At 44.9% G+C, this 12,567-nt stretch overlaps 1 protein-coding gene across 1 annotated transcript in view; it reads right to left on the bottom strand.

Annotated features, from left to right (window-relative positions):
• Positions 1–1,211, bottom strand: part of aadacl4 (arylacetamide deacetylase-like 4) — an 11,526-nt gene extending 10,315 nt beyond the window's left edge. Inside the window, exon 1 of the mRNA XM_070860924.1 lies at positions 905–1,211. Within this exon, the coding sequence (XP_070717025.1) occupies positions 905–1,081 (177 nt within the window). The 5' untranslated portion in view covers positions 1,082–1,211. The remainder of the gene's footprint in view (positions 1–904) is intronic.
• Between the last annotated feature and the right edge of the window lie 11,356 nt (positions 1,212–12,567).

Genomic DNA, 12,567 nt, shown 5'->3' with positions numbered 1-12,567 from the left:
GGGGGGGAGAGAGAGATGAGAGAGGAGAGAGGGGGGGGGGGAGAGAGAGAGAGAGGAGGGAGGGGGGGCGGGGGAAAGAGGGTGAAATCTGGCCTGGTCAGTAAAGTGTGAATTTAATGGATAAATGTCCAATTGGTCTGAGCCTCACCTGCTGGAAGCACACATCTAAACCGCACGAGTGATTTATAGCGGGGCACATCTTACGGGAAAGGTAACGGGTGTTAGCGGCACACGCCTTTATTAACGGGCAACTCGAAGGGCAAGTTCAGTGGAAGGAGAGATAAGGAGTGACTGGTGAATTTACACCACCCCGCTGATCGCTTCGTGCAAACGGCATCTCGTCCTCAACCTCCCCGTCATTTTCAAATACTTGCCCGACTTACAGGTGAATTGCCCAGTACCCTCTCCACAGAAAGTGAAATCTGCCAGTGAAGAGCGTAACTTTGTGAATTGCGTGTGAACTCAATGCCAATCAACCTCTCTGGCCCCCAACTAGGAACAATTTAAAGTGGTCAATCTCAATCCTGCAGATTGTGGAATTGTTTGGAGATTTTTTTTAAGTCAAAGTTAAATTTTACGTTTTCTTACTTTTTCTCCCTTTCTTTCTTAATTCGCTCCCTCCTCCTCCTCCTCCTCCTCTTCCTCTTTCTCTCTCTGTACCTGAATTGACTCTAACTCACCGTGAGATGACCTATTCCAGCAAGTTAGGGGCCAGTGCGTGTCCCCAGCGACAGAGGCTCCGCACTGGGACTGTGCATCAGAAAAGTTACCCACTCAATCTCACAGTGCAATGTGCCTTTAAGAGCCTAGTCTGCAAGAAATGCACCTGTTCCCCTCACAAGAAATGTGAGAATCGGGTTTTTTGTATCATTTACCGCTCCCTGTAGTTTGCAGCGCTTCTTACCAGAGTGCCGATTGTAATTAGCATCCCGTGCAGGATCCGGAGTTTCCCCGGTCCCTGGATCCCTGGCGGAAGAACCAAGTCGGTGAATACAGAATAAGCTACCCCAGAAATCAGCAGCACAAACAAGCCCACCACAAGAGCCACCGTCATCGTCACCGCCCAAAGCACCAGATCCATGGTGTGGTCTCTGCAAATAAACCTTCCCGGCAGGGTCTTCAAGCTTCCAGACAGAACTGAGCCGCCTCCTGTCACTTTGGTCTCTGCGGTGCTCAGTGTCCTTGGTGCTGCGGAAGTGGGAGAGGAATAACCTCGCTGTGAACTCAGCAACGGGGAGTGCTTTGTGTGTGTGTGTATAGGCGTATGGATCTGGGGGGTGGGGGCTGTATGTGTTAGAATGACCATATTTTCTATACCAAATCGGGGACACACAGGACGGGAGCAAAGGTCGGGAATTGCTGGTTGTGCAACGTGGGAGGCAACATTGCTGAACTTCCTGAATTTAGTCTGTTGCATGCACACGCACATATACAGATGCACATATATACATGCACACACATACATACACATACACTACACACATACATACATATGCACATATACACATGCACATATATACATGCACACACATACATACACTGCACACATACGTACATACACACATACACTACACACACACACGCACCCATACACTACACACATGCACACATGTACATACACAATGATGATGATGATGATGACATAATACACACACATACACTACACACATAGACCATCAGGGGCAGGTTGGGACCATAAAAGGAGCGGTGAGTGGCGGCCATGGGCAGTGTGGTGGCGTACCACTGCAAGGTACAGCGCGAGCTGGTGTAGGAGGGTGACGGCAGCGAAGAGGGACGTCATCAAGGTCCTGGTCGGTGATTGGAGCGTGGACAGATACAGCAGGAGCGCCAAGAGATTGTAGAGTGACGTGATTGGGGCCCAGGAGACGCATGAGTTCGGGGCGAGAAGAGGCAAGGGCCCAGGGGCAGCATGGGCCAGCCCACACTGAAATATGTGGGCGCACTAAGTCTGTGCAGCAGAGCTGGTCTCCAGTCGTCTTGGTTAATCCTTGCCACTGGACCAAGACCTAGCTCTGTCAAGCCCGTGTGGTGGCTGGTGTGCAACGGCCACCACATGTTAAAAAATCCACGCACAGGCACCTTCCACCCTTGAGGATGTCGTTCAGGACCTGGAAAATTAGGTCCTTCATTGAAACACCTGTGAACTCATCCCTTTTTGGCATTGAAGCAAATCATCCTCGTTTCGAGGGACTGCCTATGATGATGATGACACACACACACACACACACATACACATGACAACAAAACCAATGTGGGATATAATTACCGCGATGTGACCTCACGCTATTCAAATGCATTCAGACACTGTTTTCAAATAATACATCATTTATTATATCTCCATGTTTCAAAAAAAACGGCATGACAACTTTGTTGCTTCTGCTAGTGGAAAATTCGTAGAGATTGACCTCCACCAACCATCACACAGTCAACAATATTGTGGATGTGGAACAGGTGCTCTGCTGTACACCAGTTCCAGGGTATGCAAGATTACATGGGAAGATCACTGATATTTGCCCATATTCCTATCTTTAGTTTACACAGTGATGATCACAAAGTAGCCCAAAGTTAGTTACAAGCTTTCTGTACACTGACTGACACCCAGCTCCACCACCTCTCTCAAGACATCCACTGCCTTTAGAATCATAGAATGGTTACAGCACAGAAGGAGCCTATTCGGCCCATTGAGCCCATTTTGGCTCTCTGCAAGAGCACTTCAGCTAGTCCCACTCTCCCGCCCTTTTCCCATAGCCTTGCTGGTGGGGCTTTCGAGCTCTGTTATAATTAATGGGTTAAGAATGGATCTCGGAACTAAAAAGAGCTTTTGTAGTGGTCAGCTTTACAAGCTGTGTAACCTGAGGACAATTACAGGAGGCCAAACTGTTGAACCACAAATAGCCAAACTGTTGAACCACAGGAGGCCCAGAGGGACAGCTAAACAGGGCAAGGGGTTAAAAGTGACACATTGGAAAAACTCCATTTGGTATGAGACATAGGCGACTGATTGTGTGACGCGAAAGGGAATTCGTCAAGCAGCAATTGTGCATTTGGGCTTTGGGCCAATTAAATGGCAAGGGGTGGTGGGGGGGCGGCCGTGCACAAGGCTGACATGCATCATTAAGTGTATAAAAGGTTGCTTGGAACTTTGTATCGTTGGAGAGGCCTGGCTACAGGCAACCAACAGGCAAGCTCCCCACCGGTGCAAAATAAAGACGACTTGAATCTTCGAACCCAGACCTGGTGCTAAGTGTTTATATTAAATACTTCACTACAATTGGTGTAGTTGGCAGGATCTCAAGCGGATGGCGGACACCAACGGATAGAGGCCATGTCAAAGATGTGAGTGCATTTTAATTACCACGCACAGTTAGGACAAGGGCAGAAATCTGTCTGGTGTCAGCTGCCTGAGAGACCCGAATCTGCAGATCTGGCCGAGACTTCAAGTAGTCTGTGGAAAAATCCCAGGTAAAACAATTTTGGTCGGATATATAGAAGTGTGTCTGTGTAACATTGCAGACGGGAATTACTATAAGTTGCAAGTAATGGTCTTGGCTCAGGAGGACCTGGCAGGTGTTGTACCGCTAACAACATATAGCCATGGGAAGTGAGAAACTTGAGTGGGGACCAGAGGGGTCCCTGACACGGTACCTAACAGACAAACATCAAAAACTAATTGAAATAATGATTAAACAAAATTGGAAACCAGATGACTAACTTTGAAGGTATGAGGCGTGAATTGGCTGGGATGGATTGGCGAATGATACTTAAGGGGTTGACTGTGGATGGGCAATGGCAGACATTTAGAGACCGCATGGATGAACTACAACAATTGTACATTCCTGTCTGGCATAGAAATAAAAAAGGGAAGGTGGCTCAACCGTGGCTATTAAGGGAAATCAGGGATAGTATTAAAGCCAAGGAAGTGGCATACAAATTGGCCAGAAATAGCAGCGAACCTGGGGACTGGGAGAAATTTAGAACTCAGCAGAGGAGGACAAAGGGTTTGATTAGGGCAGGGAAAATGAAGTATGAGAAGAAGCTTGCAGGGAACATTAAGATGGATTGCAAAAGTTTCTATAGATATGTAAAGAGAAAAAGGTTAGTAAAGACAAATGTAGGTCCCCTGCAGTCAGAATCAGGGGAAGTCATAACGGGGAACAAAGAAATGGCGGACCAATTGAACAAGTACTTTGGTTCGGTATTCACGAAGGAGGACACGAACAACCTTCCGGTTATAAAAGGGGTCGGGGGGTCTAGTAAGGAGGAGGAACTGAGGGAAATCCTTATTAGCCGGGAAATTGTGTTGGGGAAATTGATGGGATTGAAGGCCGATAAATCCCCAGGGCCTGATGGACTGCATCCCAGAGTACTTAAGGAGGTGGCCTTGGAAATAGTGGATGCGTTGACAGTCATTTTCCAACATTCCATTGACTCTGGATCAGTTCCTATGGAGTGGAGGGTAGCCAATGTAACCCCACTTTTTAAAAAAGGAGGGAGAGAGAAAACAGGGAATTATAGACCGGTCAGCCTGACATCGGTAGTGGGTAAAATGATGGAATCAATTATTAAGGATGTCATAGCAGTGCATTTGGAAAGAGGTGACTTGATAGGTCCAAGTCAGCATGGATTTGTGAAAGGGAAATCATGCTTGACAAATCTTCTGGAATTTTTTGAGGATGTTTCCAGTAGAGTGGATAAGGGAGAACCAGTTGATGTGGTATATTTGGACTTTCAGAAGGCGTTCGACAAGGTCCCACACAAGAGATTGATGTGCAAAGTTAGAGCACATGGGATTGGGGGTAGTGTACTGACATGGATTGAGAACTGGTTGTCAGACAGGAAGCAAAGAGTAGGAGTAAATGGGTACTTTTCAGAATGGCAGGCAGTGACTAGTGGGGTACCGCAAGGTTCTGTGCTGGGGCCCCAGCTGTTTACACTGTACATTAATGATTTAGATGAGGGGATTAAATGTAGTATCTCCAAATTTGCGGATGACACTAAGTTGGGTGGCAGTGTGAGCTGCGAGGAGGATGCTGTGAGGCTGCAGAGCGACTTGGATAGGTTAGGTGAGTGGGCAAATGCATGGCAGATGAAGTATAATGTGGATAAATGTGAGGTTATCCACTTTGGTGGTAAAAACAGAGAGACAGACTATTATCTGAATGGTGACAGATTAGGAAAAGGGGAGGTGCAAAGAGACCTGGGTGTCATGGTACATCAGTCATTGAAGGTTGGCATGCAGGTGCAGCAGGCGGTTAAGAAAGCAAATGGCATGTTGGCCTTCATAGCAAGGGGATTTGAGTACAGGGGCAGGGAGGTGTTGCTACAGTTGTACAGGGCATTGGTGAGGCCACACCTGGAGTATTGTGTACAGTTTTGGTCTCCTAACCTGAGGAAGGACATTCTTGCTATTGAGGGAGTGCAGCGAAGGTTCACCAGACTGATTCCCGGGATGGCGGGACTGACCTATCAAGAAAGACTGGATCAACTGGGCTTGTATTCACTGGAGTTCAGAAGAATAAGAGGGGACCTCATAGAAACGTTTAAAATTCTGACGGGGTTAGACAGGTTAGATGCAGGAAGAATGTTCCCAATGTTGGGGAAGTCCAGAACCAGGGGTCACAGTCTGAGGATAAGGGGTAAGCCATTTAGGACCGAGATGCGGAGGAACTTCTTCACCCAGAGAGTGGTGAACCTGTGGAATTCTCTACCACAGAAAGTTGTTGAGGCCAATTCACTAAATATATTCAAAAAGGAGTTAGATGAGGTCCTTACTGCTAGGGGGATCAAGGGGTATGGCGAGAAAGCAGGAATGGGGTACTGAAGTTGAATGTTCAGCCATGAACTCATTGAATGGTGGTGCAGGCTAGAAGGGCCGAATGGCCTACTCCTGCACCTATTTTCTATGTTTCTATGTCTATGACCCACCCGCTGAACAAAGAAAATGGTGGGAGTCAGAAAAGAAACAAAAGGAGGATAAAGCCCTTGTTTTAGTCACTCGTGCGTATTATGAATTAAGAAGACGGACTAGACTATTGACTGAGAAAGTGATGAAATAAACTGACAGTGGATGTGATGGCGACAGCACCCATCAGGACACACAAAAAGGAACAACTGCCAGTACTAATTAGAAACAGTGGAAGTGGTAGGAAAACCCAAAGTCTGTTATAACTGCACCAAACTCAGACAAAAGTGGTGTGAAATGTGGAGAGAGAGGGGCCCTTTGTAATGCAAGAAATAAGGGTCGAAGTTAGTTGCTATGGTGACCGTTTAAAAAAGCAGGAAAGAAACTTTAAAAAAGAACGAGATGTTTAGTGGGAATTCAAACTATGAAATTAGAGGCATATAGCAGAGAAAAGTGCTAAAACCTATAGGGGACATAGGTTTAAAGTAATTGGGGGGAGGTTTAGAGAAGATCTCTTCACCCAAGGGGTGGTGCGAGTCTGGAACTCACTGCCTGAAAGGGTGGTAGAAACCCTCACCACATTTAAAAGGTAATTGGAGGTACACCTAGAGCGTACAGTGATCAGAAATTGAAACTGGTTTAAGGAATAATGGATAGTTATGACTCAATAAAAAGGAGAAAAGAAAAGATTCTTTCTGTTCTGGTGTTTTTCATTGGTGTTTAAAGTTTTTGGGAAGGCATATTTCTTTGTGTGGCTGTGGCTCCTCCCCCTTTTGCAAGTGGCATTGGGAAGTTTAAGATTGGAATTACGGAGTTTAATTAACCTATTAAAAATCAGACTTTTATTATGAACGTGATAAAATTCTGGTTGGTGTAAATTGTGTGGAGAGACTTTAGGTCTAGACATAAGGCACTTCACATCAATAATTTGTATGGTTTTTTTTTAAATCTGACCAATGTGTAACTGGGGAGAAAATGATAAAATGCTATTGTGTGCAAAGTTGTTTTCTGAATGTTTATTTTGAGAATAAAAACAGAGACTTTACAAAAGTAAGAGATTTTTAACTGAAGAGTTTAAACTGAAAAGGATACTGGCTGTGGGACTGAAATCGACATTGATTGATGGTGTCTGTGTTTTGTTGGCATTCGAAACAAAGGAAGCTAACTCTTTCACAGGAAGCTGTGAACTCTGTTTTAACTCAGTGGGCGATACCTTTTGAATATTGGACATTTTCTTAATTTGAAGAGAATCACCAGAGATTCTCTGTTTCTTTTGTTTTAAGTAGGTGACCATCGGGAAGAAGCGATGATGTTTAAAGGGGTTAGTGGATTGTGCCTGAGGGATCAGGAGGGCACACCATCGTAAGCGACTACATCTGGTCCTGAGTAAATCTCTGGAGTGGGAGGTGGGGGGGGCCAGGTAATGAACAAAATTATGCCAGGGTGGAAGTTTTGAACTACAAGGGAATGCATAATATCATTGATAAAACTAGTCCCATGGTATATGCAGCCCGGTTACCTAGGAGAATTAAATGGTTTTATATTAACCAGATTACGTTGTTTTTCAGTTCACCAGCAGGTACCGGGACAAGAGGAAACAGTTATGAACATGGGGAGTGGGATTCGTCCTCTTCAAGGGAATGAGGAAGAAGGATGCCTATTGCGATACCCCCACCTAATCAGGTACAGTATGATCCAAAGGGAAATGGACAGGACATGGGAGCTGGAAGAATCTCCTCGGGTCCCAGATCTGGAACCACCTCCTGTCCACAAACATGCCTTGCAAATCCCGCCAATCTCACGAAGTAGTAAGAGACATATCATGAATGGTAGAAGCAGGGACGGCTGAGGATATAGGATGGATGTGCATTTACAGTGTCATGGTAATCATACCACTGTAACCGTTCATTATATCCAGGAATGCAAGGACGGGAGCGCAGTTGTACAAGCAGTAGGGTTTAAAAAAAAGACTCATTCAAAGGCTCCTTCTTCATAAATAAACAGATTTGTGGGGAAAGCTAATTGTTTGTCATAAACACATCCCAGGGCCAACAAATGGGCTAATGGTAATCTCAACTCAGATGATATTGTACTATGATGTGCATCATGAAATGGTGCCTGTAATATTGAAACTGAGCGAAGTGGGACTACCTGGGTGGTGCAAGCCTAAAACAGCACAACTACATGGGAGAATGATCAAGGGATTTTGGCAGAGGGCCTGTACAACCTGCACTGAATTCAGGGAGAGTGATGGGCTTGATCGTACCTTGACAAGAATGGTGTTGAGACTATTAGGGAGAATCATAACAGAAGGCAGTAAGGCCTGATTAATGGCCTGGAAATCCCGGCCTCCCCGGATCCGTACGAAGTTTCAACGGACCAGGGAAGACATCGGAAAAGCCGGTTTCCAGCGTACAATGCGCATGCACTGAAAACCGGCTTTTCCAATCTGTCAAGCTGGAGCTTAACAGATGATCTGCATCTCGGGAGCGAAGACATTTGCTTGGGCAAGATTGTGATATTTAACCATATCTTGCCCAGCAAATGTCCTCAAAATTCTTGCGCCTGAAAAAACAGTAACAGGACATTTAGAAAAGCAAAATTTGGTCAGGCAGAGTCAGCAGGAGTAAATGGGTACTTTTCGGAATGGCAGGCAGTGACTAGTGGGGTACCGCAGGGTTCTGTGCTGGGGCCCCAGCTGTTTACATTGTACATTAATGATTTAGACGAGGGGATTAAATGTAGTATCTCCAAATTTGCGGATGACACTAAGTTGGGTGGCAGTGTGAGCTGCGAGGAGGATGCTATAAGGCTACAGAGTGACTTGGATAGGTTAGGTGAGTGGGCAAATGCGTGGCAGATGAAGTATAATGTGGATAAATGTGAGGTTATCCACTTTGGTGGTAAAAACAGAGAGACAGACTATTATCTGAATGGTGACAGATTAGGAAAAGGGAAGGTGCAACGAGACCTGGGTGTCATGGTACATCAGTCATTGAAGGTTGGCATGCAGGTACAGCAGGCGGTTAAGAAAGCAAATGGCATGTTGGCCTTCATAGCGAGGGGATTTGAGTACAGGGGCAGGGAGGTGTTGCTACAGTTGTACAGGGCCTTGGTGAGGCCACACCTGGAGTATTGTGTACAGTTTTGGTCTCCTAACTTGAGGAAGGACATACTTGCTATTGAGGGAGTGCAGCGAAGATTCACCAGACTGATTCCCGGGATGGTGGGACTGACCTATCAAGAAAGACTGGATCAATTGGGCTTGTATTCACTGGAGTTCAGAAGAGTGAGAGGGGACCTCATAGAAACGTTTAAAATTCTGACGGGTTTGGACAGGTTGGATGCAGGAAGAATGTTCCCAATGTTGGGGAAGTCCAGAACCAGGGGTCACAGTCTAAGGATAAGGGGTAAGCCATTTAGGACCGAGATAAGGAGAAACTTCTTCACCCAGAGAGTGGTGAACCTGTGGAATTCTCTACCACAGGAAGTAGTTGAGGCCAATTCACTAAATATATTCAAAAGGGAGTTAGATGAAGTCCTTACTACTCGGGGGATCAAGGGGTATGGCGTGAAAGCAGGAAGTGGGTACTGAAGTTTCATGTTCAGCCATGAACTCGTTGAATGGCGGTGCAGGCTAGAAGGGCTGAATGGCCTGCTCCTGCACCTATTTTCTATGTTTCTATGTTTCTATGAAGGGGAAGTCATGTTTGACAAATTTGCTGGAATTCTTTGCGGATGTAACGATAAAGGGGAACCAGTGGATGTGGTGTATTTGGACTTCCGGAAGACATTTGACAAGGTGCCACACAAAAGGTTACTGCACAAGATAAAAGTTCACAGGGTTGGGGGTAATATATTAGCATGGATTGAAGATTGACTAACAAACAGAAAACAGAGAGTCGGGATAAATGGTTAATTCTCTGGTTGGCAATCAGTAACGAGTGGGATGCCACAGGGATCAGTGCTGGGACCGCAACTATTTACAATCTATATTAACGACTTGGAAGAAGGGACAAAGGTACTGAGTGTAACGTGACCAAGTTTGCTGACGATACAAAGATGGGAGGAAAAGCAATGTGTGAGGAGGACACAAAAAATCTGCAAAAGGACATAGACGGGCTAAGTGAATGGGCAAAAATTTGGCAGATGGAGTATAATGTTGGAAAGTGTGAGATCATGCACTTTGGCAGAAAAAATCAAAGAGCAAGTTATTATTTAAATGGAGAAAGATTACAAAGTGCTGCAGTACAGCGGGACCTGGGAGTACTTGTGCATGAAACATAGAAGGATAGTATGCAGGTACAGCAAATGATCAGGAAGGCCAATGTAATCTTGACCTTTATTACAAAGGGAATGGAGTATAAAAGCAGGGAAGTCTTGTTACAGCTATACAGGGTTTTGGTGAGGCCACACCTGGAATACTGCGTGCAGTTTTGGTTTCCATATTTACGAAAGGATATGCTTGCCTTGAAGGCAGTTCAGAGAAGGTTCACTAGGTTGATTCCGGGGATGAGGGGGTTGACTTATGAGGAAAGGCTGGGCCTCTACTCATTGGAATTCAGAAGACATCGAAACATATAAGATTATGAGGGGGCTTGACAAGGTGGATGCAGCGAGGATGTTTCCATTGATGGGGGAAATTAGAACTAGAGGGCATGGTCTTAGAATAAGGGGTGTCCATTTAGAACTGAGATGAGGAGAAATTTCTTCTTTCAGAGGGTTGTGAATCTATGGAATTCACTGCCTCAGAGAGCTGTGGAAGCTGGGACATTAAATAAATTTGAGACAGAAATAGACAGTTTCTTAAACGATAAGGGGATAAGGGGTTATGGGGAGCAGGCAGGGAAGTGGAGCTGTGTCCATGATCAGATCAGCCATGATCTTATTAAATGGCAGAGCAGGCTCGAGGGGACATATGGCCTACTCCTGCTCCTATTTCTTATGCTCTTATTATGTTCTTATAGCCTACTTTTACAGGCGTAAGTTTAAAAACATACACAAATATAATTAAATTAAATAAACACATTTTATTGTTAAAAACTCTGCCCACTAAGGTAAGTTTATTTTTAACCTGAATTACAAAACTTTTTTAAAAATTCGGAAAAATATAGTTTTTTTCTAAGGCATTTATTAATTTTAATTTCAATTAATTTTAATCATGTGAGGTCTGTTTTTTATTTTTTATTAGTGTATTTGTTTTTTTCCCCATTAATAACAACGAGAACTCATAGATACGGAGTTCTCATCGCTATTAATGGGAAAACTATGGCATACAGTACCTGATTGGCTGAGCAGTCACACATGACTGCATCTTCTGCGTGGGAACCTGGAGGACGGGAGCATGTTCACAGTGCGGGAAGAGAAGGCCTCCCACCGGAATTACAAGCTCCTCCCGGACCACCAGGTAATTTTGTAGAAATGCTTCAGATCGGAGGCAATTGCCCGTGGGAAACCTCCGACCCCAATTTCAGCCCCATTATGTTGCAACTGGTTTAATGCTTAAAAGGGGGTAAACCAGATTATCGAAGGGGAACAAATTGTCTTCAACGAAACGGCTCAAAGTAATGTATGGATCTTGGTTAGTGGAACAAGCCCAAGGAAACCTGCACCATATTGCAGAGGAAAAACTATCTTTCTGGGTAACTGATCAAGACCTAGGGCAATGTCCACTTATCAGAAGGTTGATATAGGTGTACCTGGTGACACAAGTGTCATTTACAGGAACAGAATGACATCACCCTGTTAGAGATAGTATGGTATTACTTAATCATGCCTGAGAGAATTTAGTAGGATACAATGAACACCGGAAATGTAACCCGGGTGGATGGGATAACATGGAACTACACCATGAAGGTAATTGCGGGACAGCATTTTCCTGTACAAAGAGGGAAGGGTGAATATTGTATCAGCGCCATACACCGGGAATACCAACCTGACTTGTCCCATTGCCACAGGAACCTTTTGTATTACCCCAGTCCAAACTGTGAGACTTGGGGTGCAGGTTTCATTAAATATTTATTTGCAGAGACAAGTGACTATCACTGTAAGAAAGGAGTTAAAAGTGTAATTGCCAAAGGGAAGATATAATGAATTGGGATAGTTAATTGGGCCAATTGAAGACCAATTACAATGGGCATTAATTGAAATGGGGAACAGAGGGTCACAACGGCTAGATGCTGAGGTGATACTTACGGTACATATGGTGGAGATAGTCCGACAATGAACCACGAGACGATGTGTGGTTTTTATGTTATCTATTGTCTAACCACAACCGACACACACTATCGGTATGCGACGAGGGAGGCAGCTGTTAACACATTTGACATAGCCAGTATAGACCAAGAAGTACAAGACTTAGCCCAACATTTGAGAACTCTTTTACTAAAGAGAAGCGATCAGACCTCGCAGTTGCCAGAAACAGGGGGTGAGGTCGCCAGACAAATGCTGCAAGTTGAGGAAATCCGAGCGCTTCATGCCCAAACTACCAATAAGATGTGTGTGACTAAATGATCTAACCCAAGAAACACATAAATAACTGGTATGTGCAATGTACGGCACAAGGTTACTAGGGAACATCCGATACAATGTAAACCAGATGAAACAGGGAAAAATACCCGATTGGAGTAAGGACGGTATTACCC

Source organism: Pristiophorus japonicus, chromosome 18 (genome assembly GCF_044704955.1).
Source record: "Pristiophorus japonicus isolate sPriJap1 chromosome 18, sPriJap1.hap1, whole genome shotgun sequence".
NCBI lineage: Eukaryota > Metazoa > Chordata > Chondrichthyes > Pristiophoridae > Pristiophorus > Pristiophorus japonicus.
This window is presented reverse-complemented; position numbering and strand designations above follow the sequence as displayed.